At 41.0% G+C, this 26,397-nt stretch overlaps 1 protein-coding gene across 4 annotated transcripts in view; it reads right to left on the bottom strand.

Moving 5' to 3' along the window:
• The window catches only part of CACNA1C (calcium voltage-gated channel subunit alpha1 C), a 458,270-nt gene that overhangs the window by 121,653 nt on the left and 310,220 nt on the right, over window positions 1-26,397 (bottom strand). For 3 of the 4 annotated variants that reach the window (XM_050984223.1, XM_018919792.3, XM_050984221.1), the window contains exons 8-9: window positions 24,114-24,217; window positions 17,954-18,126 (exon numbers count right to left, since the gene is read on the bottom strand). In XM_050984223.1, coding sequence (XP_050840180.1) covers window positions 17,954-18,126; window positions 24,114-24,217 — 277 coding nt within the window. Of the gene's footprint in view, window positions 1-17,953; window positions 18,127-24,113; window positions 24,218-24,592; window positions 24,697-26,397 lie in introns of all 4 variants that reach the window. The other variant, XM_050984222.1, reaches the window with a different exon arrangement.

The raw sequence follows: 26,397 nt of genomic DNA, 5'->3' as shown, positions 1-26,397 counted from the left end.
GGCCATAACTCTCACTTGCTTTCTGTTCTTTTTTATATCCGGCTCTTGAGAACGTGAACTTAATGAATTTAAGGGGTCATATCCCAGAGACATCTTAGAGTGTGCCCTGTACATCCCTGACCTTACTGCTGTAGAAAGTCAAACTTCTGTAAAGTGAGAGGTGCAGATGCAGTGATACATGGGCTGAAGAGACCCCAAGGATCACTTTGCTGGCACCACCTCACACAATTTACACCTCACCTCATTACACTGCGCCGATGGAAAATGTTAAGGACAATCAAAAGTATTAGCATGGTATGAAGTTTTAGAGGAATGATGGTCTAGAGGGTAAAGGTGAGGACAGAGGAGACATTAGGGCTGAGTTCCCCAATGCCATGTGCTCTCAGAAGCACAGTCACTTTACCTGGCACATCACACCACCTTCATTCATATCACCAGGGGACAATCAGCTGTGCAGTGCTGCGAGGTTCATTCAGGCCAGTTAACAAAATCAGAAAACAGAAGATGCTGCTGAAAAGTTGTGCATAAACAGGGGCTGAATATGAGAGGAAGTAGACCAAGTACAGCCCAGATGGCTTTCTTATCTGACTCAGTTCTCAGAGAAGCCAGACCCTGTGCCCACACCCTGGCTCCAGTCTAGAAAGAAGGCAGGCATTTTTTGCAGTCCGGGTAATTAATTACTGGAACCATGTACCAAGAATGCTGGTGGTAAATCCACCACAGGAATGTTTTAATCAGGAAGAGATGTTTTTTCCAAATGGTGGGCTCAAGTCCAGACCAGAGTTGTGTTTAGGACCATGGCATACAGACAATGCTGTCTCAATGGCCATTTCCTCCCTGTAATTTTGGGAGTTGAGACAAAGGCAAAAAATATGCAAAGGCTGATACAAATCATGGTGGCTTTGTTTACATGGGAATCTCCCTTTTTTAGATGTATCATTGAACACATAACCCACTGGAGTTGATGAAATCTCCCATTAGTTACATACTCTCTAGGTAGCATAGATGGCAATTCTTTTAAAGGGAAGCAAAACAACTTTCTAAAGGCAGGCAAGTATTTCATGGTCTCAACAGAGTGCAAATCATAAGGACCAATAGGTTTGATATTCTCTCTCCAGTTCCTTCTGAAGCCTTTGCACTTCTCACATTTTGCCACAGTGTGGCTCATCACTGAACATAGACTTTTTCTCCTGGACTACCTAAACTCCGATTCCACATCACTTACATGGCATTGCTGCAGCAGTTAAGGCAGCAACAAAAGCTATATTGCAGCTTCCTTAAAAGCAAATGTGAAAAAATGCTTTGTGTTAATTCTAGCTCTGAGATGAGACCTAACAGACAGAGAAAAATAAGAGCAGAGTCTGCAATCTGTGGCTGACTAGACAGTTGTGCAAGACCTTTTGAGAGCCTCTGTTCCATGTCACTGGCATCATGCTCTGATACCAGCTCTACTCTTGAACTAACATATGTCCCTCCCCTGATGAAATGCCCCATGGGCATGCAATGAATTATTGGATGGCAGGTTGCCAAAAGACAGCCAACCACTGAAACAGAAAGCTGGCACAAGCAAATACCCTTCTGTGCAGTTCTGAGACGATTTTTCCTTCACATACTTGGAGAACAATATTTGCTTTCCAGTTCAGAAAAATCATTTCCACTGCATCTTGCATTTATGAAATTCTTGTCATCTTGGCAGTGGAAGTAATTTTAATATTCAGATTTATTTGCATGGATTATATAATGCTGTCACACTTCTTGCTGAATCTCACTTTAATACTGTGACATTTTAAGACTCAGAGGCAATCATGCTTGGGCAAAGGGTGCCCAGTTCCAGAAAAACAGACAAAACAAAGTTTTTATAGGTTTTAGTGGGACATATTACTACATGACTTTGCAGATCTGGGCATTAACTATAAAACTGGATATATTGGAGGCTATTTACATTGTCTGACTTCCCCTCTCCCTGATTTAGCTGTTTGAGTTAGGCTATAGAGGCAGATAGAAACCACAGGTTTTCTGAATGCCATGCTGATGTATTACTCAGTTGTATGGCCTGGTTGAAGAAGACATTTACTTTACATCCTTGGGTTAGACACCTGACTTAAAACAGTGGGACTATCCAGCAGTATTCATAGCGAAAAAGCCTTGCAGTGGGTTTTTAGATTTAAAAAAGGCAACAATACATTTGATTGACTTGTAAAATATGCTCACTCAGACTCTAATTTCTCCAGTATGCCAGAGTCTACTGGTAATTAATTACTTTGCAAAGTATGGGTGTAAATAACCCCCTTTGCCCACACTGGCATTTGAGGTCAGAGAGACCTGAAGCCACTTGCTCATCATTTCACTTTATTGTGTCACCTCGGCCATATGACCAAGCTTTTGTACATACCTGTTCAATTTCTCTGCCAGGGAGGTGTAATTCTGCAGTTGCCCTGCCAGCCTCTCTGAGAGGTGCAGATGACACACACCACACTAAGTGCTAAGTTCTATAGTTATTACTGATGCTAATGTCTCCCAAGTGGGACTCTGCACAACTATAAAGCAAATCTAAAGAGCAAAGTAGTCCTGTGAATTCTCCAGCTGGATTTCTTTTCCTATCAAGCACAACAAGAATAAATTGCAATACCCAGGCTGCTTCCTTTAACAGTATGTGTATCAAGTGAATGACTTTGTCTCTGGTAAAACCCTGCTTCCTGTAGTGCTTTTCATGCCCATCATTTCATGAATGAGTCTATGGGCAGAATATCAATTTACTTGTGTTTTTTTTGGTGGAGAGCTCTCATTTTAATTAATATATGAATATTGCCTAGCTTTCCTCTTCTGCCTGTTTTGAAAATGCTGCAGTCATTCATCTTATTCATTAATTTAAATAAGATACAGCTTTCACTCTGTTCCATGCATGCAATGCCTTGGGAACAATCAGTGGCTATGCTCTTAAATGCAAGCAGCATCCAGAAGGTAAATTGCAGAGGTAAGACATTAGTTTTCCATGGATGTCCTGATTTTGTCAGGAAAATATAGTAGATGTGACTGGGGAATTCTTTAGTGTTTTCTACTTTGAAAAGGAGCTCTGTGTCAGGAAAGCTTATACAGGAGAAGAAGAAAGAGAACTTGAAACCTATGTGTAGGATTTTGGTGGTTGTGTGGCTCCCAAACTTAGACAATGTGTCAATAAATCTAGCACAGTAAAAAATACCCAGAAAAATTGTGAAAATACTTGGAAAAGTATTTTCTAAGGGCTCAGAGACTAATACTCATAAGGAAAGTATTATACTCTATACTACATTAAACACATGTAACATACACACTTTGCACAACCTGATTTTGGATGATGCACAGATGAACACAGCAAGGAGAACGAGCTGGATTCACACTCTCACTCAAGGTCAGTCACAGAACACAAGGATAGCAACAAAGAGGCATCAAGTAATTGCCAGTTGCATCCACTTCAGCCAAACAGGAAAAGGATTTTGGTACAAACATCTTTCCATCCATGAAAGGCACCACAGCCACTGTGATCACACCAAGCCCAGGCTGGGCACTGGGCTGCAGCACAGAGGCTGGTGCAGTGTAACACTGCTTTACTGAATGGAGCAGCACAAAGCAGGAGCATTGCCAATGCTGAGATGGAGTGTTGTATCATCAAATGTTTCATTCATAGATAGATTATCCATTTTACAATATAAATTGCAAAGTGTATATTTTATTTATAAAGGCTTGTTTTAACTCATCCTTCTCCTCTTCCAGAGAGTCACCATATATCCATACACATGTTGAGGGGAATAGCTATGGGCTACATAAATCTATATCTTACAGAAGGGGAAGAGGAGAGAGAGTGAAATATATGAATTGTGCAGGCCTGTGATTAACAGATCTGTCATTACCACATGCAGATTACTGCACACCTATAAATGCATTACCTTGCTACTAATTAATCTTCCTGGGATTTATTTTACTGTAACAAACTCCTCAGCTAGTTTGAACAGCTGCCATTTCCTTTCTTTTTACAGCAATATTGACAGTAATATGCTGGATTCCATAAATATTTGTTCATTAGAGCCAGTGAGTGGAATGCACATGCACAGAGGACCAAGTAATGGGCACAGTCAAACCGCTGGCACTGACTAGTGACAGCCTTTGCCAGTGGCACACATGTTCTGTTCTGGATTTGGAAGTAAAAACTTCAAATCTCTTTGCATTTCCTGCCTGAAGGACAAAGCTTTTCTTTGCATAACCTGTGGTATCTCAAAATATCCTGTAAGCACAGGGCATGGGACTCACCCCAAAGTAGACTTTGCAGAAAGGAGTCTAACTCTCTGCTGAAAAGGGCAAGAGGGGCAGTGTCCCTGGATAACTGCTGTGCTGCTGAGCAAACCCCTGAATCTGCTGCAGGAGCCCATTCCATGCAGAGATTCTGCCTGCAAGGGCAATGCAAGCAACTCTCACAATCCCTGTGGCTGGAGGACAGATTGGCTGGGTCACAGGGTGACAGAGGTGCTACCAGAACACACCTTGAAAGATGTCCCTCTCCTGAATCTGGATCCTCCTATGACCTCCTAAACTGATTTTCTTGTCTGATAAATGACTTGCATCATTTGCCTTGCTAGGAGCAACAACTGAGGTGCCAAAGTGCAAGGCATTTATTTGCCAGGACATGGTTTATGGTGTTTCTTTTGCTAGTATAATACTTTTTTAGCAACCTCTCTGGTTCCCGACAGAATTCTGAGGCAATTCAAGGATGGACAGACAAAATGAAGGAAAGGCAAAACTATTGAGGATCTCTGACTCTTTCACCAGCATTTTGTGAACAAATTACAACAGCCCATTTGTAAGAGTTCTACAAGTTTTCTCTCTCATTCTTTATGATTTTTAGCGGAGGAACTAGGACAGGCAGCAGAGACATCAAATGCTCCTGAAACAAACCCACAAAATTATAAGTGGGCACAAAAACCAGGACCATCTCACCAGAAAAAACAGAAGGATTCCATTATTGCAGGCTGGTCTTGCAGGCGCCTTGGAAATGGGGGCATGAGAGCTTCAAACCCTGCAGATAATGTGTTGGGAAGTGATACAAACATTGATCATGAGCAAAATAACTAATGGCAAAGGAAGTGCCCTGGAGACAATAAAAACCACCAAAAATCCTTCTGCTTTTTGTGCCTCCAATAATCATGAAGTTATTCATATTTCTCACTGGCACTGTTATTAATGAAAATAGACAGAACACAGGTTTTCAGCACAAATGTGGTTTCAAAGCAGCCCATGTGCTGGGTTCTGCAACTGCAGCTCATTCTGCAGTTCCTGTTCATGGGGAACTTCTGCACCTGCCCACCTACACAAATATACACCTGCAGGATGGGGTGGTAACTCTGATTAGGGTCTCTACTTCAGCAGCAGCATCTTTGTTCTTGCAGTGCACAGCCCTGTGAATCCATCTTCCCTGCAGAGTCTGGGAGAAGCAAAAAAAAAATTATAGAAGCTCCTTCCAAGCTGATCTGCTTAGGTCATCAGAAACTCTCCAGGGAGTCTAGGTATCTGCTTTACACCTGGACTGCTGAGCTTCAAAGTGACTGAGATGCAGCTCTGGCTGTTTTATGACATTCCTGCCTGTCAAAAGCCATTTCAAGGTGGGTGATGCCTGAGAACTCAGTGAGTGCCCTACAATTTGTGATTTGCTGCACATAAGAGGATAGGTGGGAACAGCAGGGACTCTTTGGGTGGTGCAGTGAGGGGGAAATCATGCCCTGGTAGCTCACATGGACATTTTCCCCAGAGGAAGCCTGCACAACCCTACACCCAGGGATCTTAGGCAGGAACTGTGCCAGTGAGAAGGTGTATCTCCTCTGGTATAGAAGAAGGAAAGTATTATCCAGGAGGCTGGCTCTTGTTAGCAGACAAAACAGAACAAAACAAAAACCAAAAGTCCTAAAAACCAAACACAAAAAAAAATCCACCAAAAACCCAACAAAACAACACCCCCCCTCCAAAAAAAAAAAAAAACCCACCAAAAAAAAAAAAAAAACCCAAAAAGAAAAGTGAATGTGAGGAAAAAACTATTATTTCAAAGGACAAGCAGAACAACAGGGTAGTGACTGGGACACAGGCAAAGAGATGGTAGGAAGGAAAAAGTGACTGAAAAATTTAATCTGAAATACCACTCTGCAAGCTGGAAGAGTACAGTGTGCTCCCTGCATTTGGGAAAACCCAATTTAGGAGTAGTGTTTAAAATATTTAAGCATTAATCTTATGAAGAAAAAACAGCAGCAAGGCCCTGTCCATATGAAGAGACAGTGCCTGACTGAGATGAGTGCTCAGCAAGTGGAGACATTTTCTAATAGCAGGATTCATGTGGGATGTGTGAGAAGGCTTATGGATGATGCTTTCCTTGATGGCAAACAATCAAGCAATTCAGTTCACTGATCAACAGATACAGCAACACATGAAGTTAGAGATTTAGGTATCTCTCAGCCCCTTGAGGTTTGTTCTTGCACCACACTGAACAGATTCAATCCAGCCTCATGACCTGAAATGGAGCTCACCTCTCCTATTCCCAAATGTGCATAAAATTCTGTTTTGAAGCCCTGCTCTGTTACATTTCTTCTGTGCCTAGTAAATAAAATGCTTGTAATTTTGTGTGCTGCTCGTGCATGTGGTGTTCTTTCAGACACTTTTACTAACATATTGACTAGTCTGATACTAGACACTGTAATCACAGTATCATGAGTCAGAAGCATGAGACGTGCTAGCTGGGCAGGCTGTGTATTACTGTGCAGCCAGAAGAAAAGCAAAAATTGAAGTTAAAGAGCCTTGCCTCTGAAGTCAGCTTGTCAAACATATGATTAAAGCTTTTCTACCTCTTGAGCAAGGCATTGAGAATAGGCTAATTACCCTGAACCAAAGAAATAGGCATTTTATAGTGGCCTTGAAATAATAGATTCCTGGTTTGCAAATACTTCCAGCATGCAGGAGAGTCAGGGACTGATAACAACAGCTTGAGTTAAGCTTAGTGTGGGCAGGTGTTATGCAAGCTGCCCTCACACAGCTGTGTTAAAACAAGTCATTCATGACCTGGCATAGCCCTGTTATTCAGCTCCTGGTTCTTCCAGCAGCCACATAATACACTTACATTTTGATCTGCACATCTGTGAGGATCCAGCAGCTCTGCCACTGCATCCTTGCTCTGATTCTTAACCCTTCTGCTGCTTCAGACTAGGGATTTTAATGTAGTTGGTAACATCCTCACCCTGATCCAAAGGGACCCCTATCCTTGGGTTCACTACAAGGCCTTTACAGTTCAAACCTACAGTTTGAACATGTCTGAGTGCAGCCCCTCCTCAAGGGGAAAAGGAGAAGAGAGGTGCATCATGCTGTGGTTTGTGAACTTTGTAAATGAGAGTGAGGATGTGAACAGCCCTATGAACACCTGTGGGCCCTGAAGCTGAATTTGAATTTAGGCCTCAAGATCTGAAAGGCCAATTCTTTATTCTGTTGTCTTATCTCTACAATCCTGCTAACTGAAGAGCTGCTGTCATCAGCAGGCAGACTCAGTGCCACAGCTATTTTCAGTTCAGTTCCTCAGTTGGAAACATTTTCCTTCCCCCGCCACCTCTCCAGGCTTGATGTTGTCTGTGAGATAACTGGCATGGAGAGACCTGCTTTTCTCCCCAGCAGCAAACACAAGAGATTCAGCAGAGATTTTTATCCCACTAGCAGACTGTACTGAGTGGATACCCAGTAAGCAGAAGGGAGCAGGCACAGAGTGAGGGTGTGACTGCAGCTCCCTTGGAGCCGTGCCTGCACCAGGGTCCTGCTGCAAGCTTCCCAAAGCACTGAAAAGGGCTGGGTGCCATTCACAGCTGTCAGCTCTCCTCAGCTGCTCAGCCCTGGCTGCCAGTTTGGTTACATACGTGCCAGTTGAGCTGAGTAATGTCACCCAGAGTCCCTGTGTCTGAGCTGTGTCTCAGATCTCCCGTCAGCCACAGCTCATCGCACAGCTCCGCTGCACTGCCCGTGCAACAGCAGGGTCAGTGCTCCAACCCCACTTGTGTCTAAAACAAAATACTTTTATCTTTGCCTACTTCTGTGCTTGCTTGTGAATTGACTTAAGCAAGGGGTGAACTACTCAAGGTGCCTGGCAGTCAGGGCTGGGGCAAAGTGGAGGAAATGAGATTTTTCCCCAGGAGAGTTCTGCTGATGCACCTCCTGCATCCCTGTCTGTCCTGGGCTCTTCCAGACTTCCTACTCTGAGCCCTTCCCAAACAGAGGCTCTTGGTCTGGGCTTCAGTATTTGCCTCTCTGCATATGATTCTTCAAGTATAACATAAAATACATAAGGGAGGACAAAGAGATAGGTCATGATGAATATACACTTAGACAAGGAAGAAAAAGAACATCATACCAGAACAATTTCTGTTACAGCTGGTTCCCTCACACTGTTCTAAGACATTCAGCTTACAGGATCAGTACTGAAGGTTCTACTTGTACTAAACTTTTCCTACATGTCTTTGGACTAACCACGCTCAGTTGCCTTTTCTGAGGCACTGGATGACATTTTTGACACCCCATTTGGGATATTCCTTCCAACTATCACACTGCAAGGGTACAAGCCTCAGCTGCTATACTTGATCTGTCAGTGCACAATGAAGGTCTTGGGTATGATGAGGTGTCTAAATTGGCATTAGATTAATGTGTTTAGTCAGCTGAACCCATCTTTATTAGTTTTGATTTCCTGTAAAAAGGAAATACATACAACATACTTTTAATTTCTGTATATACAGTGCCAGACACACTGTGGCTTTGATCTTGGCTGACATTACTGTAATAAAACTGGTTCTCATCCCCAGCAGTTGTTTCTAACTCAAAACACATGCTTCATGTCGCTCAGCTACCGTTCCTGAGCACCACAGCCCCTCTCCGGACAGCTCTTCATACCACAGCACAACAATGCTCAGGATTTCAGCTATCAGTCCTGCCCACCTGTGCTTTCTTCTCAGTGAAGAGGCTCTTGAGACTGCATCTGCAATGGTGACTTACTTTAAAACATTGACCATGGGCCATTCTCACGGACTGCAGCAGGAACTGCTGAATACCCCACAGTTTTTAAAACTGCTTTATAAGTGTCCTTGCAAAGATTGAAGAGCACACTTTAGGCACCTGCTTAAAAACTGAAATAAGAAATGGTCTTGCCCTATGAATACTCAACTTGGGGGTTTGTGGTATTTCTTCCAAAACGATTCTGTGGAGGTGCTGGTACCAAATGCTTTCTATGCCTCCCTAACCATGGGAAATAAAGCAATTAATCAGAAGGTATAGCAAAGGCAGCTTTCTCACAGACTAATGTCATCTCCTGAGGAGTAGAACCAGTGTCAATGGATTAATGTTGACAGCTTCAAGAAACACTTGCCAACAGGGCAGGTAGAGATTAAATTATTTGCACAAAGATGTCTTTGCCAGCTATACAAACAATGGATTCCCTCTAAAGCCTTACCTTCAAAGATATTTCTGTGTAACAAACAGGTACTATAAGAGAATTCCTACATCAACACAAGTCTCTCTTCTAGCAGGGAAAACAGAGGTGTAATCTCACCAGTCAGTCTTTGTTAGGGAAATAGCTTTTATAGTGGATAAACTGAATGCCCTAACATTAATGTCAGTCTCTCTATGCTATAGCTTATCACACACCACTGTTCCAGCAGCTCTCAATATAAAGTTCTTTGTGCTTCAGGACACGAGATCCAGGGAAAGGAGGAACTGGAAGGACCTGTGAGCTGAACAAGACAAGCCAAATTCTCAGCTGCAAGAGAGCAAGAGCACTGTAGATCATGACAAAGTTTTTTCATTCAGAGAGGATATTACAGGAAAAGCTTTTTTCCCAAGATGTAAACTACAGTAATCTGGAAGCTTATCTAATTGCTGTAACCTTTGATGCTTGCAAGGGAGCAAGAAGAAAAAAATGAGCCTGTGAGCAAAAATTAGCACAGTTTTGGAGTTTGGTCTCCATGCTGGCTTCCATTCTCTCATGCAGAAGGGGCACGAATATTTGGTGCTCATCACAGTGACCCTCTTAGGATCAGATAATTATCTCAGAGCTGCTCACTCAGTAAGCTGGCTGATGGAGTCAGGCACATGTCTGAATGTAGCCCACCTTCCCAAAATGGGGGAATTTCCCTGATTCCTAGAAACACTTTTCCCACTTCACCAAATTGTATCAGGCCTTCTGATGCTGTGTTGGAACAAATCACTGCTGAATTATAGGTTGTTGCATTGGCCACAGCTTCGTCCTGAATACCAGCAGCTTCTTCTTTTGCTCTCTGTTCAAACAAAGGGAACATTGTTTTCTCCACACTGTGCTTTGACAGAAAATGCAGGCTTGAGCTAAACTGCTTTAAAATCTTGTTGGGTTAGGTGGGATTTACCTCCCTAGCAGTAACTTACCAGCAGAGAAGGAAGGGGAAGAAGAAGGTTTTCAAATGGTTGCTTGCTTTTTGTTTTATGTTCAAATCTTTCTTTGAGTCAGAAAGAAAGAAAAACTGGGAAATTGTGAAATCTACAGGACAATGAACTTAAAAGCTGCTTTTGCTAAAGGCTGGGTTATTAAATTATATTGCTTACAAAAACCAGAAAACCAGACCTTTTGATTCACTTACATGGAGTGAACATCCATACAATCAGGGGAACAAAAACCCCCTTGTATTTCTTAAAATGATTAGTATGATTACTGTGAATTGCCAAAGAAGGAAAATAGTTGAAAACCACCCTGATCAAACTTGGAAATGCCTTATGTGATGCAATCCAGGATCAAAATTCTGCTCTAGAGGGTAGAAAATGAGGGCAGAAAATGAGAGCCTATGCCACTGGCACTGTGGGGTGGGTGATCATGAGAATATTATTCAGATTTCCTGCGTCTTTTTTTTTTTTATTGGACAAAAGAGTCCAGAAAAATATTTCACCCCTGTCCAAATGTCACCCTGCATACACATATTTCAAGAACCACTGTTGTAGCTGTAGCATTTTAAAGCATAATTTAAACCCCCAAGTTTTAAATTTCACTTTGTTGAGAAGATTAAATTTTTTTTCCCAAGTATTTCCTCTTGGAAAGGGAGAAAGACAAAACAATCAAGGATAAGGATCTACTGCTTCCTCGTTTTTTCACTCACAATAAAAAATAAGATGGCAACATATGAAGAGTCAGGAAGAAAATCTACTCTCAGTTTTGATTTTATTCCAATAGGAAAAAGTCAAATGTTGACATAGTTTTATTGAGATTGATGGAAAGATGGAAGAAGAATCGCCCTAAGTGATCTTTTTATTTGTTACTTGAGCTGCACAGAAGTTATACAATGAAAATGTGCTTGGAAATGGCAGCTTTATTTTCACCTACACCACTGAAGAACATTGCCCTGGGTACTCTGCTACCACAGCCAGCTGAAGGGTCACTGTAAACCCTCACAAATGCTGTTTTTTTGTTGTTGTTTTTTTAAATTATTCCGCTTTAGGATATCAGAGTTTACCTGGATCTGATCACACATTTATTTCAGCATAGTTATGGGAACCACATGCTTGTAATGACTGTGGATCCCATTCATGCCAGACACAACTGCATTTTAGCCAGTGGAATGATGCACTGGGCACAGAGTGCTCAGTGGAGTGCCCAGTGCTGGAAGTGATTTCAGACCCCAGATCCCTCACACTCTCCCTTTGGTGGGTGCCAGCTACACAATACTGAAGTGATGTGTGAACACTGAGAAGCCTCTGTGGTCCAAGACCTCCCACTGGGCAACCTTTTAGAGTGCTGACATGAGCATGTTTTGTTATTGACCTTGGATGAAACCGAGTGGGGCCCAAGTCCTTACCCAGGCAAAATCCCCAGGAATTTCAGTACAATTTTTGCCTAAGGACTGTAGGAGTGATTCAGCCTAATGTGAGAACTAATGTCCTAGAAGCTTTTTCTAGGCAGCATCCTAATTATAGACTCAAGCTTGACATCTGTAGCACAAACCCATGCTGCATTTTGCAACCTGAGCTTCTCTGTGAAGAACCACACAACAAAAACAAAGCTGACTTTTCATTCACAAAGGCCTTTCATTAAGTGCCCTCAAACTCTGGTGCTTATATTAAGAGCAGTGTGTGAGCTGCTTCAAAAGATGACAAGGTAGGAAAATGCCACTGGGTTTATTTTCTATTGGGCACAGCACACAGCTGGGAGCTGCTGTCACTCCTGTCCAAACAAACCATATGTTGGAACCTCTGCACGTTAATACATGGATTTTCTTTTTCCCCTAGAACAACCTGTTGGCACAGTATAGACTTCTTTTGTACCTCTGTCTCCAGGTGAAAGAGAATAGATCTATCCCAGCTGATAAACTTGTGAAGAACCTATCAGGTGCCCTTGTGAAACGCCTACAAACTGTTGGCACTGCAGCTCATCTCTTCTTGGTTACCAGATGATTATTTTCCACATCAGTGGACAATGATAAAAGTAGAAGAGATTGTGCTTTCTTCCTTTTTAGATGAGGTGTTGACAGATAATAAATCATTTTACAAGACTGGCATTGATTTCCTTGTATTTAGATATGGAAAGCAAAATGCAACCACATTCTATGATGCCTTTCTCAAGCCACCAACTGGTATTGGAGGAATTAAATTAATAAGGGTTTAATTTTCCAGCCTGTGCCTCTTAGAGCTTTTGTTTAGATGATCTGAAATTCCATGCAAGCCCCATGTGGGTTTTTTTAAATTGCTTTTTGACAATATCTGTATCTGCCTGTCAAGGGGTGCTTGTCCATGTCCTTCCATGTGTATGTAAAGTACATACTGAGTATGAAACTAGATTCTGTGGATGAAACTAGAATAATACAGGATGAACTAATTTGCTGTTGACAGTCAAGTTGAAGTATGCTCTGCTAAACAGAAATTAACTCAGAACAGTCTCTTTTTGCTCATACAGTAAGAAGACAGGGGTTTTAAGGCAGTGAGGGTCAAGACTGGTGTAAAATATATATCTTTTGAATATCCACTCTCTCATTTTCCCCTCTCTATCTTCCACGTTGATTCCCCAGCTGTGCACTTGCCCATTAAATTTCGTTGCAGAAGATGGCCAAAGAGTATTTTAGGCCACCCTGAAATTTTAGCTTGTAACCTAGTCTTTGAAAATCCTTCCTGCCTAAGGCATTATCCCAGAGCACCCTGATATTTTATTTCAGGCTGAAAATAATAAGTCACTAAGTCAGAACACTAGACACATGATTTGGAGCCACTGAGAAGGCTGACATATTTATGAATTATGACATATGAAATTACTAAATATACAAATTGAACAAATGTACAGATTGAAGTTGGTGTTCTTTTACCTTGGTATCATGACTAGATCTGTACACAAAGCTCACTCTATCCAACAGCTCCATGTCACTGACTTTCCCAGAGGGTTGCACAGAATTTAGTGACAGCTTTCATTCAAGTCTGTGGAGGGTATTTTGTCCATAACCTCACTGAAATCAACACAGTCTCCTTGTGGTGCATAAATTGACTGTGCAAAAGGAGGTCAAGTCAACAGGAATTGGCTAGGTAAGTCCTAAAAATGCCTGGACTGTTAGGGACAGGTGGTCAGGCTTTTTTTCCCTGTTGCATAACAGAGTCAAACTACTATTGGAGTTCTCGGAAATAAAGCCCTGTTTGGGTTGAAATTACTGAGGCTTCTATTTCTAGAGCTCTTAAACTCTTCCCTTCTATTTAAACTACCATCTCTCCTGTTCTCATTTATGGCCTGATGTGCAGAAGCACGAATTGTTCCCATGAAAGACAGATTTTCCAAAAGCTGTAATGGTCTAAGAGGTACCAATTTCTTCTGAAATTTTGCTTTTTCTGCTGAAAAGTTCTTCCTTGCCTCAAAATAATTTTCTTCCAAGGAAGACTCTCATAAACCTGTGATTAAATCCAGTCTAATTCCCAGTTACGGTGATGTTCAAAAGTAACAGTGGTTGAAAGAGTGAGACAAAACCTATAGTCCACCAAAAGTGAGGCTGTCATTGATTCCTTAGAGGCAGCAAATTCAGATATTAATGAACATTTCCAAAGGTCAATAAGGCACTACAGCAATGCTCTGAAGGTGAAGATTGAGGACAATTTCTTTTAAAACTGATTTTAAAATTTTTTATAATATAATTTTTTAATATATATTTTAAAACTTGCCTGTATGTCTGTACTTTTTGTCTTCACTTGTGCACTATTCCCACTTCAACAAAGGCATAAATCTGCATGTGTAGACACACACTTTTCATTATTTAATGCACCACCTGAAGTATTATACGATTTTGATAGGCAACACATTGATTTGTACTGTTTTTTTTTTTCTGCTGTGCTACACAAAAACTTAATTCTCTACTGCCATCAGTTCCATTACAATAGGACCTTGAAGAATGATTAGACTTTTAACTTTAGTAGGGTAAGCTACTTGCAAATCAGTTCTTGAATTTACAGTACTATGTTGGATATGACTTAATAAGAAGGATTAATTGTCTGGAATCATGGAATGCCTTTACAAACCAGTGGGGTTTTTTTACTTTTAGGGACTCTGTTGACATTAGTGAGGTCATACTCTCACTGCTCATGGTAGCCCCAAATAGAACTGAAATAAAGGAAACAGAGGGAGGACAAAATCTGAGCACTCAGAAACATCAAATTAATTCATCCTACCCATTCATAGATTATCTGCGACCCCACTGCAGTCTGTGGGAGTTTTGCCAATTAATTTCCATAGGAGGAGAATCTGGGTTGGACTGAAGTTTCCTGCTTCTGCCTACACCAACAGATACATTCCAGATCACTCTCAGGAAGGGAAAATAAAAGTGCAAATTCCCAGGAACTGTGGCAACAGGAGGGGCAGTTTTCTTTGCCATCATGTAATTTAGAATTCAGTAGTTGTTCTGTGATATGATGTGTTTCTCCCCTCCATCCAATTAAAGCTTTCTTCTAGTGTGGAAGGCACATCAGGGAAAGAGCACAGAACAAATCCATCAACACAAACAGCCCCCAGAAGCCTTTGCACATTTCCCACCTCACATCTGTCACAATAGCAAATCCATGTTTGCAAACAGCATGGAAAAACTGCCTTAAATGTGGTACTTCCTCAAAGACAGAGAATGAACTCAGCCTGCTCTGTCTCTCAATCATGTGAGTGACAAGAGGTGATGAACTCCCTCAGCAAAGTGCCAAAACCTCTGCTATGGAGAGAAGAGCTAAAGACTGCACAGGCTGCCTAAGTCTGGTTGCATTTATCTTCCTTTTTCACCCTTTCCTTCACTAAGGTGCTCTCTGTTGTATCCTTGGACTTGGTAACTTCATTAAGGGCTGCAAACACCCAGTGAGGCTTTGGGCAAGGTTTGAGAGGGGCTGCAAACACCCAGTGAGGTTTTGGGCAAGGCTTGAGAGCCTCAGGAAAGCAGCAGCATATGCAAAATATGACTGATGATGCCCTAAGGATTGTCACAGGCAGTCAAACCAAAAGGGGGTGCAAGTGAATTTCTCTTCCCTTCCACCTTGTGTCCTCTGTTTTACAGGAGGCAGTGCCCATGCTGACAAGTGGGCAGCACTCTCTACAAAGTTAAAAGACAGCAAAATCTGCCTCTGTAGCTGCCAAGGACAAAGAAAAGATGGAAAGCATATGTTCTCTGTGCTTGGGATGATTCAGTTTAGGTAGACTACCTGGGTCAGAGCCCAGATGGTATAAAGTGCTGAGTCTCAGAACTTACATTAGCTGAGTCTCTAGATTAATAAGTATTTTTTACTTGAACTTCTGAACTATTCTGACAGTCTTTATTAAAAAAAAAAAATAAATCCAAGCCCCCAAAAAACCTCAGAGGAAAAAGCAAAGAAGCAAAAACTGATGTGACTTCTTTAAAGTATTGGTGTGAATCACTGTCAGAGGTCAGGCAGGAGCACATGTCCTCTGAGCATCAGTGCAACACCACTGATGCAAGGGCCTCACCTGAAGTTTATTGAGCTAACACAGCAGCTTAAGGAGGTCTGAACTGCCCTACGTGCTTCAGTCATCTGTCATTTGAAATTCTCAGGGCTGATACCTCAAAAGTCAACATTAATTAGTCACTGAACAAAGTGCTTGAAAGGGCAGTAACAGTCAGCCATGGAGTTCAGATGCTGTACTACAAACAGAAGGTGATGAGCTTTGATGAGCACTGGAACAAAAGACACTGAAGGTGCATAGGAGGCAACTGAGCTAAACACAAGAAAACAAGGAAGACATTGGAGTCTTGGTGATGTAAGCTTGGACTGGGAGTAGGTGGGATTCAAATGTCTTAGGAACATTCAAGCCAAAGGGATTCATAAGGGAATTTACATCTGTGCCATCTGTCCTTTGCTTATTTTGTAGTTGGCTTTTGGAAGAGAAATAATGCCATCTTTCTCTTCCAATTTAACCCTACTGGTGATTGACTGCTGGCAGGAATGCCAAAAACATTCCACCCAGGAAATAACACACCAAAAATAAACCTCACCCTAAACAAAATGCCCTGCCCTGTCACTTACTCACAGTACCTTTTCTGTGGTGTTTTCTTAAGCTGAAATCATTACTTCTCAGTTCTTCTGACTCAGATGTGAGAGGACTAATTTTGATAAACGTTGTCTTACAAAGCTCACCTTATCAAATTGACCAGGAAGAGCTGACAGCAAGCTGGACATGTGTTACCTTTCAGTTCTTAATATCACCACCCACAAAAGGGCCTTGTAGGCTCAAATATGGGTTGACCACACTCAACAGTACATGCAGTGAATCCTCATCTGATTTATTCATGTATGGTATGCCACTGAGCAGAAAATTTTGGACATGATTAACACAGTTATTTCTGAATGATTGCTGAGGTGAAAGTAAACTATATGAGCTACGAAAATACCAGCATAAAAATTGAAATAATCTGATTTGGGAAAAGTCTGAGCAAGTCACCACAGTGACTCCTTCAAGTCCAGATACCTAAGTATTGTATAACCTCATACAATCAGTTATAACCTGATATTAATGACATAATATTTTTAAAAAAGAATTTCATTGTTTTGGCAGCAATAGTGATTACTAATATTCTGAATGTCATGAACATCTATTAAAAATCTTACTGAAGAAGTAAAGTACAAGTTTGCCATGTCAAATCTTCCTGTTACTGGAATATATATGTTTGTGATGGGATCATCCCATAGATTTTGATTGTTTGGTAAGAAGGGTGATATCTAGGGACACGTTTCATGTCTTTTTTCCAAAATCAAACAAAGAAAATGCACATTCCCATAATTAAAGCCAAGAGTAGAGCCATTGTCCATGGGTTTTGTAAAGGTTCCAAGTCTGACATTTCCCAAGTGCACAACCAGCAATGACAGCTGCTAAGTGGCTCTGAAGTGTTACACAGCCCATGTTGGTAAAAGAGAAGGTGGCAGAAGATTCAATAAAGGTAATGAAATGTTGGGGAAGCACTGCTTTCTTCAAGCCCATCCTTCTTCAGGATTTCTAATAAGGAGTTGTTGGTGAATTTTCACTTTGTACAAACACCTTGTCAACTCCAAAGAAGAAGAGTAAGAAATAACACCCTTAGAAGAATAAATTAATAGAGGGCACACTTATGTTTTAAAACTTTTCTCAGTAGTGGACTTTACCAGCAAGTATTGACCTTTCATCGGTTTAATTTCAGGATCTAATGCCCCTATCACAGACTGAACACTGATCTGCAGAATATCAATTATTGTACACTTTCTGCTTCCCATGGTTTCCCACAAGCATTAAATTGGAATCATGTATAAGCATATTGCATGTCTCAGGGAGAACTTGTTCTTCCTTAGAAGCCACCTCAGCACTACAGCAGATGGGCACAGGCTTTGTGGCTAAAAGCACGGAGAGAGACAGAGAAGGGGAGAGAGAAAAAGAAAAAGAAAGTGAGAGAAGAAAGTTGCTTACTGTTTCGAGGCTTCTCCTCATCCATGCCTTCATCTTCATTTTCTGGATCAATATCTTCTGCTTGAGTTATCCAGTCTAAGTATCCCTTCAGATCCTCCTCTAGCTGCTGCTTTTCCCGAAGCTTCTGGAAATCGCCTCGAGCCTTGGCCTTTTCTCTTTCTTTGGAAAACTCCCTAGCAAGAGGGAGGGAGGGACAGGACATGGGTGGAAAGGAGGAAGAGATGGAAGAAAAACAATGGGTTAGATTGATTTCCACCAGAAAGTCTCCTCAGTCTGTGTAGCACATCCAGCTGTTTCTATTCTCTCCAGACAAACACATGTATGGAGCATCCTTGCTGTGCACACAGATGTAAAACAGCTGGAGTGTCCACATATCTATCAACACTTAGGAAAAGACTGATACCCTTTTCAAAACTTTCCTTCTCAGCATTTGATTGACAATTCAAATAAGACATATATGTAACATTTATGTACAATTTTGTGCACAATACCAGACATTTTCTAACATTCTGTAAACAGTTGATATTCTCCATCAGTTATCTACAAATGTCTATATGAATAATGGTTAAAGATGAACTGTTTGACAATAATCTGACATCTGGAGAGTGAGCTGGTGGCTCTAATTTCTAGCCAGGTTTGTATCTGTGTTTAAGACTTTATATTTCCACACAACTAAATTGGGCTAGTTTAAGTGTAATTAATGGTACTCACAATCCTGTACACATTTAATTACGGACCATTTCACCCACAGTACTGGAAAATATAGTTAAAAACTCAGACCTCAAAGTTTTACTGAAGATTTTCAGCGTTTGAGGGAGTTATCTGACACAAAATATATTTTTCAAATGTCACACTGGGTGAACAAATATGATAAATTATAGGTAGAAGAAACTAATAAATTCTGGCAGAAAGTGGACAGGGCAAAACATTTGATGAGAGTTTTATGAAAGAACACTGTTGGGAATAGAGACTTAAAAGAGGGCATAAGAACAAGAATTTCCTGTTGCTTTGTTATAAACCTGGGTTCTTGGCTTTGCCTTCTTTTTGGCTGCAGTGCTGTTTCTTCTCCTCTTTCAGCAATAATTTTTTTCAAAAAATGCTGATCTGCCTTATTTAGAGACTCATGTGTTCTAAACCAGGTTTTAACTCTTGTATTTTAAAAAGTAAGTTTAATGATTGTGAAAATTGCTGGACCAAGAGTACTTAAGCATGAAGTCTTATATCTGCTGAAGCAGATCACTACACAAGACACACACAGCAGATAACACAGGCCACTCTATCTAGAAAAAGAGGTAAAGCCATTCTCCCCAGTGCATTATCCATTACTGTTGCTGAAGACTGTCAGCAATGAGTAGATTTAACAAAACACTGCTCTACTTGGCATTTGTCTTAGGTTTGCTCCTGCAAAAATTAAAAGGAAATCTACCACTGATTTTGGTGGCATAATATTAGGAAAATGAAAATCCTAGCCAAAATGTGAATTTTGTGAGTGCCATGTGACTGAGATGGAGATGGGTTTCTAACAGTGATGGTGAGGTACTTTCCTCCTGTTGGGTTCAAAATCTGCTGAAAGACTTCCATGGACTTCACAGGCATTGGATCCAGTTTTCAGAATTCTGAGCTGTGCATGAAACCAGCACTGCAGCAAGATCAAAGAAGGATGATTCCTTAATTTCTAGCCAAAATATGTGACAATGTATGCCAGTGTCATCTGCACCCCTGTTACACTGCTGAGGGTTCAGGTCCTCCCAAGGAAGTGTGATAAAAAAGGTGGAGGTGAGGAAGAGAACCACTGGCTTCTCTGGCCTGAAGTTAGCTCTGGGTTCAAACTCAGCCTCAAGGCATGGAAAAAATGAAAAATGAAATTTTCTCATACTGGGAGTGATATTTTATTATTTATAATATAAAAGAAACAAATAACCCCAAAAATAATAATAAAAACTGTAAAAAAGATTGTTAGGAAAAAAAATCCATCAGTGGTGGTTATATTTTCTGCTTCAGTAACTTCTTTCCCCTGGGTCTGCTGTAGTGCTGTATCCAAATTAATGAATCAATTCTAAAAAAAATAATCACTGAATGAATCAATGTATTATTAAGCCTGTTTGTCACATCAAATTCCAATATTTTGATTTTCAGCTTGTAAAGTACTATTTTAGAATCTAAAACAAATGGGTCAAATTTTGAAATTGGCTGAACCTAGATTTTTCTAACACCATCCAAAATACTGTGCTTGCCTCGTGTAAATGACCTGCAATTTCATGTCTCTTCCCTTTGTACAACACATGACACTCCACGTCTCAGCTGACTCTCCAAAGAAGACAACTGGTTTAAATTGTCTTAATTTCCATGCTCTACTAACACTAAACCACTGAGAACAGGTGGCTCAGGAAATTGCTACTGCAATTCAAACCACCTCCCACGTGGAATGGCAGCCTGTACTTGGGCACATGTAGCTCACAATCAAGAGTTCCTGTCAGTGGCCATTTTCCATCCCATGGCAAGGGAGCTGGTGGCCTCAGCCCAGGGTGTATTGCAGGCAGGTGCACACATTGCTGCTGCCTCCAGCACAGCTGGCAATAAATGGTCACTGTTTGCAGCTCCAGCAGGCAGGCCAAGGACCACAGAAGCTTTTGATGGAAGTGCCATGTTCAATCTAGAGATTGTCTTCTCAAAAAAGGCTGCACAATCATGGCAGGGTAAGGTCAACAAAGGCTCACAGAACTATCAAGCAATGTGTCTCTTTGCAGTGAACCCAAGATATCAGAATAAGAGTGGGTGAATCTGATTGTTTTTACCACAATTCAGTTTGTTTCACTTTGGTTTACTTCTCCCAGAAAATTACAGAAATGCCTGCCAGTGGGAATACCAGAGAGCAGACTATTCTGGAGAGTATTTCTCTCTGTGAGGTTAGAGTGGGTCAATATCAAACACCCAGCTCTGCATTATGTGCTGTTTCAGAAAAAAAATTCTCTTTCCTATCCCAATGATGGAATTTAAGTTATTCTTGTTGATATGATTTCTCACATTTAGAGATGGAAAGTGAGCAAAACAGCAGAATTCTAACAGTTCAAAACTCTTTCTTACTACTCAAAGTGGAGCACAAGGCTCCAAATCTCATCCACCCAGAGAAGTACACAAAGGAATGGGACGGGTTGGAAGAGGAGCCAGAAAATTGGGAAAAATACCTGAAAGGTCACAAAAACTGCTCAAGGAGGAGCCACAACCATATCCAGCCTCCTGTTCACTCTGACCTCTTTCTTGGCAATAAAAGCATCAAAAGCAGCCAGCTGTGTTTTGCAGGGTCCTCTCAAAGCAGAAGGAACCTCTGTTCTCCTGCCCTCCATTTGCCTTAGGCAACTGCTTGTTTGGCCTGTGTCCTGGGATTTGGATCAAATAGAAAGGAAATGGGACTTTATATTCTTAGGTGTGCTTGTCTGAAGGTTGAATCCCCTCTGCCTTTTTTTTCCCCATCATTAATTAACTGAAACAGATAACACAGGCGTGAACATCTCTGATCTCAAGTGACTTCTTATCACTGCTCAAAGCAATGATGTGGAATTGTATTGCCTGGGCCTGGGGAGGTCTACCATGTGATCTGCTGGCTGGATATTCCTTTGGAGTACATGAATTTTATATTGTGCTCAGCCAAGTCAGGAGGAGATTACAGCTCCACATATAAATACTCTGACATGCTATTTAGGCTAGTATGTGATTAGTAAATTCACCAGGACCATGAATGGATGACATACCTGAGTAAAAACAAATTACAAAAGAGCTCTTTCAGCAGGGCAGAATTCAGCATATCATTTTGCAGGTGCAATCAAGGTGTCTTTGTGAGTACAATTAATTACACTTATGCATTCAGAAGTGATTAACCCCCCCACAAGCTAATCTGTCATTTGTGAAGCCTACCTACACAACATGCCTGCTGAAGCTCCTGAAATAGATAAATGGGAAAAAAAATCAGAGATGCCCAGAATGGATATTCAGAGATAACCAGGAATGGTTCTTTGTATCTAGAACAGACAGGTGGATCATCAACATAGATCAGACTAATAGCAATAGCAAGTCTCCCAGAAAAAAGCTGAATCTGCAAAGTGAAGACACTTTGTAACTCAGCAGAATTTAGAACTGCTTTAGAAAGTTAATTGTTTAAGAACTGCTTATATAGACCAAAGAAAATTTGGAACATTTCTCCCAGAATTTCTGTGTTTTTTCATGGATGCAAATTCTTAAGTTTCTTTTTACTTTTCTCCAGTTGGGGACATTTTTGCAGAAACAGTGCAGCTGTCATAACACAGTGAAGACAGCCAGAAAGAGTGACTCACAGCTTAAACAAGGTGAACTTCATCTTTGATTTCAGTTCCCTCTACAGACTGTTTCCATCTCCTACCACTAGCTGTGGTGGTTTAGCTGCAGTATGGCAGGAGGTGGAACATTTAGGCCTCAAAACACTTTCTTGAGTTGAAAATGAAAGAGAGAGGAAATTAAATTGCTAATTATGCACAGGTACAAATCCAAGTGGAGGCAAACTGAATCAGCAGTGCTTCAATACTAAGCACTCCCCATGGCTGGGCTCACAGGCACTTTTTATCCAATCAGATATACCATGTAATCTTTAACAACATTTCTATAGGGTCCTTGAGCACACCTCTGATGAAACAGATCCCTTTCCCTGTCAGCTGATCATCATCCCCCACCAATGCTGACATCCTTACCTGCTGGGCAGAGTATCCACCTGGAGGAATGAGGAGTTTGTGTTTCAAAACTGTACCAGAGCATCACTCTCCAGATATGCAAACACAGACTATTGCCCAACACTTCATTACTGAGGATTTTCTCCACACTTCCATTATGGTGTGGAAACCCTTCTCCTTGCAGCAGCTCTCACAGTGGCTTCAGTGGCTTCTCCTTCAATGGAGTCATGAAGATAGAAATAATTCCTCCTGCAGACTTTCTATTACCTGTGTCTTTGCCAGATGGCCAAAGGTAGATCTTTTTCCCCAGTCCCACTGCTGCCCTTCCTATCTTGTTGGCCCAAGTAACGAGGACATAATTTCTGTGAGGCATCAAGTCCTCTATCCTGCTCAGAGATAATTATCCCTCTCTTTTGATCAAAAGACAAAGGACTTCAGGGCTGCCTACTCAGGCAACAGGTACAGGCCCTAATCAAACTCATTTAGAGCTCATCAAAGAGGAGGATGGTAGAAACAAAAAAGAGGATGCATAAAAGTCCTCATACCATATTTATCCATGTACATAGAATGTCTGTAGCCCCCAGTCATGCCCGAATATGGAACTAGAAGCCTAATCCTAGAAGATTTTTTTTTTTTTTTAATCTTGCAAGGAATGTTTGCTGGCTTGATTCCTTTAATTATGTGTCTCCCCAGGGGCAGTAAAGTTTTTAACTACTGGGGACAATACCCATTGTTTTTAATCAAAGCTACTAAAATGATGCTTTGCAGCGAGGGTTGTGCTGCAGAACTGAAATGCAGCAAAATGTCTGTATGTCTTAAAAATGCCTAAACACTAAAAGGACTTTTCCTGCTTCTCTGTTCATCCTTGGAAAAGGTAAGAGGGAAATGGTCTTTTCTTCCTGCATCATGCCAAGTTTGTAATCTGCACAATAGAGAAGATGGGCTTACTGAAGAAGAAACATGCCCAAGACTCTCTCCAGGGAAAATAGTCTCCTGGTAGGCTGTGCTTTAGATGTTCTAAACAATGTGAAAATTTCTCCTGTGAGAAGACATAATTTGGCAGGAATCTCATCCTACTGATATAAAGGGATTTGTCTCATGGTCTCATTCCTCCTTCAGTCCTGCTAACTCTTCCAGAAATTCTACTATAATCCCCTTCTATGGTGCATGGATTGCTTTGCCCACAGGGGAGCACAGTGCTGTCCTCTTCCCACAGTGTACAGGTAGAGAAATGTCCTACAGACAAAAAATTGTCTTATATTCCTTTGATTTAGTCTAAAGACTCCTTCTGTGATACTGGAAATGCTGCATTTTGCTATTGGCACAGCAATATCCTAGGCCTTCTCTTAAGGTTCCTCAGATCAACCAGCCACTGACCGTTGTTTTGGTAACCAGAGAGTAGGAATAGAAATACAAATTTTTAAAAATAAACAATAATAAAACATTTTCCTGGTACTGCTTACCCGCTAAGTACACCGAGAACCAAGTTAAGTACAAAAAATGACCCTATGATGATTAGTGTAACAAAATAGATCCAGGGCCAGTCCCTTCCTATGGCATCATTGACCTGGAAGAGTGGAATGATAATTAGTGAGACAAGCTCAGATTCTGAGCACTGCAAGGCTCCAGCCAAAGAGATCCCAAGTCACCAGCAGAAAGGTTCTTCAATAGCCAGTTTTGTGGAAATTTATGACAGGTTGACATAAATAATTTTGAAGGCCCTGAGGTAGAATTTCTCTGTCAGGGAATAACACCGCTTTTGTTACCTGTATGTTATTTGCAATATTTGAACATTTTGTCAAAGTATTTCAGGGCTGATGTGAAGCTTCCTTGGATTCAGATTTTTAATCCCTCTGAAAGTATCCTGGTGACAGGGAAGAACCCTTATTATGGAGTCTTGCCCTGTAGCATTGGAAAAAGGACACCAAAACTGTCAGCTTACCCGCTCAACACACCAAGAACCAGATTTAGAACGAAAAAGGATCCAAAGATGACCAGACTGACAAAATACACCCATGGTAACTCATAGCCCATAGCGTCCTGCATCTGGAAAGATGAAGGAAAGTTAGAAGACAGAGAGGGAAAGCAGAAATGATTAGGCAAAGAAACAGATGGAAAGGTTTGTAAATAGAGCCTGTGGTTGGTTTACACATAATCATACCAAATGTTTCTGTTTGTTCTTTCTGATGTGACCACTCCTTTGATTGTTTTTTTTCATCTATTTCCTCACTGATCTATTATTAGTCAGTGACTAATACAGCCTAAGATATAACAATGTGTCCTACTGGCACTTCCTTGGATGGTCAAAATTGTGAACTTACTTTTTAGAATTTACTTCAAACACCACAAAGGGTCCACCCCATGAATTCTAAACTTGGCTTCTCACATATATGACCCTTTGCTGTCAGGGAAAATACTTCTAGTTTTTGGTAGTCATTGCTACAGTGTACTGTCAGATCACATTTACTTCCCACGTGTAGCACAGGTACCTCAGAGAGGAGCAGGTGAGAACTGGGCAAATTCTGACCTTTCTGTGTAAATCTTCACAGTTTACCACAGTGAGGGCAGTAGCTTTGCTCTTTCGAGGAAAGTCTTTTCAAGGCCCACCATGTTCTGACCTGGTCAAGTGTTTCTAAACCTTCCTCACAAGATTTGTTCTCTTGTCTTGAAGTCACTTGTCTTAAAGTTCTTTTGTCACTTATCTAAACACAATTCCTCCTCAACGGAATACTAGGAGAAGCTGAGAGTGCAAACTGAATGACATGGATTTCACACTACTTCAAGCATCTCCACATGAAGCAAGGGGAATTATCTTAGCACCAGAACCTGTATTATGTGAGACCCAGTTCTAGCCCATAATAAGATCTTGTATATATTCTAAAAGCATCTAGTACATAAACTCAATTTCATCTTGAAGCATCCTTTAAAGTTCAAAATTTTGGAAAGTTGCTGGATACCTTAATAGAATCTCACTTTCATAATGGTATCAAAAATACCAGAGTCCCTTCTTCATAAACAATTATCTTTGAATCCAGAGAAATAGCATCATCAAAGAAACAGATGGTGGTTAACATTTTCAGGAGCACTACATTGATTTATGAACATAAATTGCACAATTTAAAGTACATAAAGGCATAAAGAAATCTACATTGCTTTGTTTTCCACTCTTTTGAAAATTTTGTCTTCTCTTTCCAGGAAAATGCTCTTTCCTTTGCAACCTAAACATTTGTTAGAATCACAGGAGAAATCTCTTTCCATACACAGGCAATGAGACACACTTCAGGGGAGGTAATTTCACTCAAGATTCACAATAATTCCTTCAGGAAAGGAATTTCAGACCTTCAAGAAGGCAAGGCAGGAGTGTAACACTAATATAATCAGTTCTTTGTGGATGGAAGCCCATTATCCACTTATCTTTCAAAGGATAGTCACTAAAGTTCTTGTCTGGCAACAGTCCACAGTCAAGGGACTGATCTAGACTCCATCTCAGGGCTCCTTCAGCTGTGACTGAAGTTGACCCATTAAAAATTAGCTCAAAATCTGTCTCTGTGAAAGCTATTCATCAGCTCCTTCCTCACAGGATAAAGACATTTGGTGGGCAGAAGAGTACCTGAGCTGCTAACATTCCCTAAGCATAATGAACTTCTTCTCTTTTTATAGTTTTGCAGGATTTTTCAGTTAGTTTATAAATCATACAAATGACTCTTCATGCTTGCAAGCCACATTTCATCCCATGTGACCAAAAGG

Source organism: Serinus canaria, chromosome 1A (genome assembly GCF_022539315.1).
Source record: "Serinus canaria isolate serCan28SL12 chromosome 1A, serCan2020, whole genome shotgun sequence".
In the NCBI taxonomy this organism is placed as follows: domain Eukaryota; kingdom Metazoa; phylum Chordata; class Aves; order Passeriformes; family Fringillidae; genus Serinus; species Serinus canaria.
The sequence above is the reverse complement of the archived record's forward strand: the minus strand, read 5'-3'. Positions and strand labels throughout refer to the sequence as shown.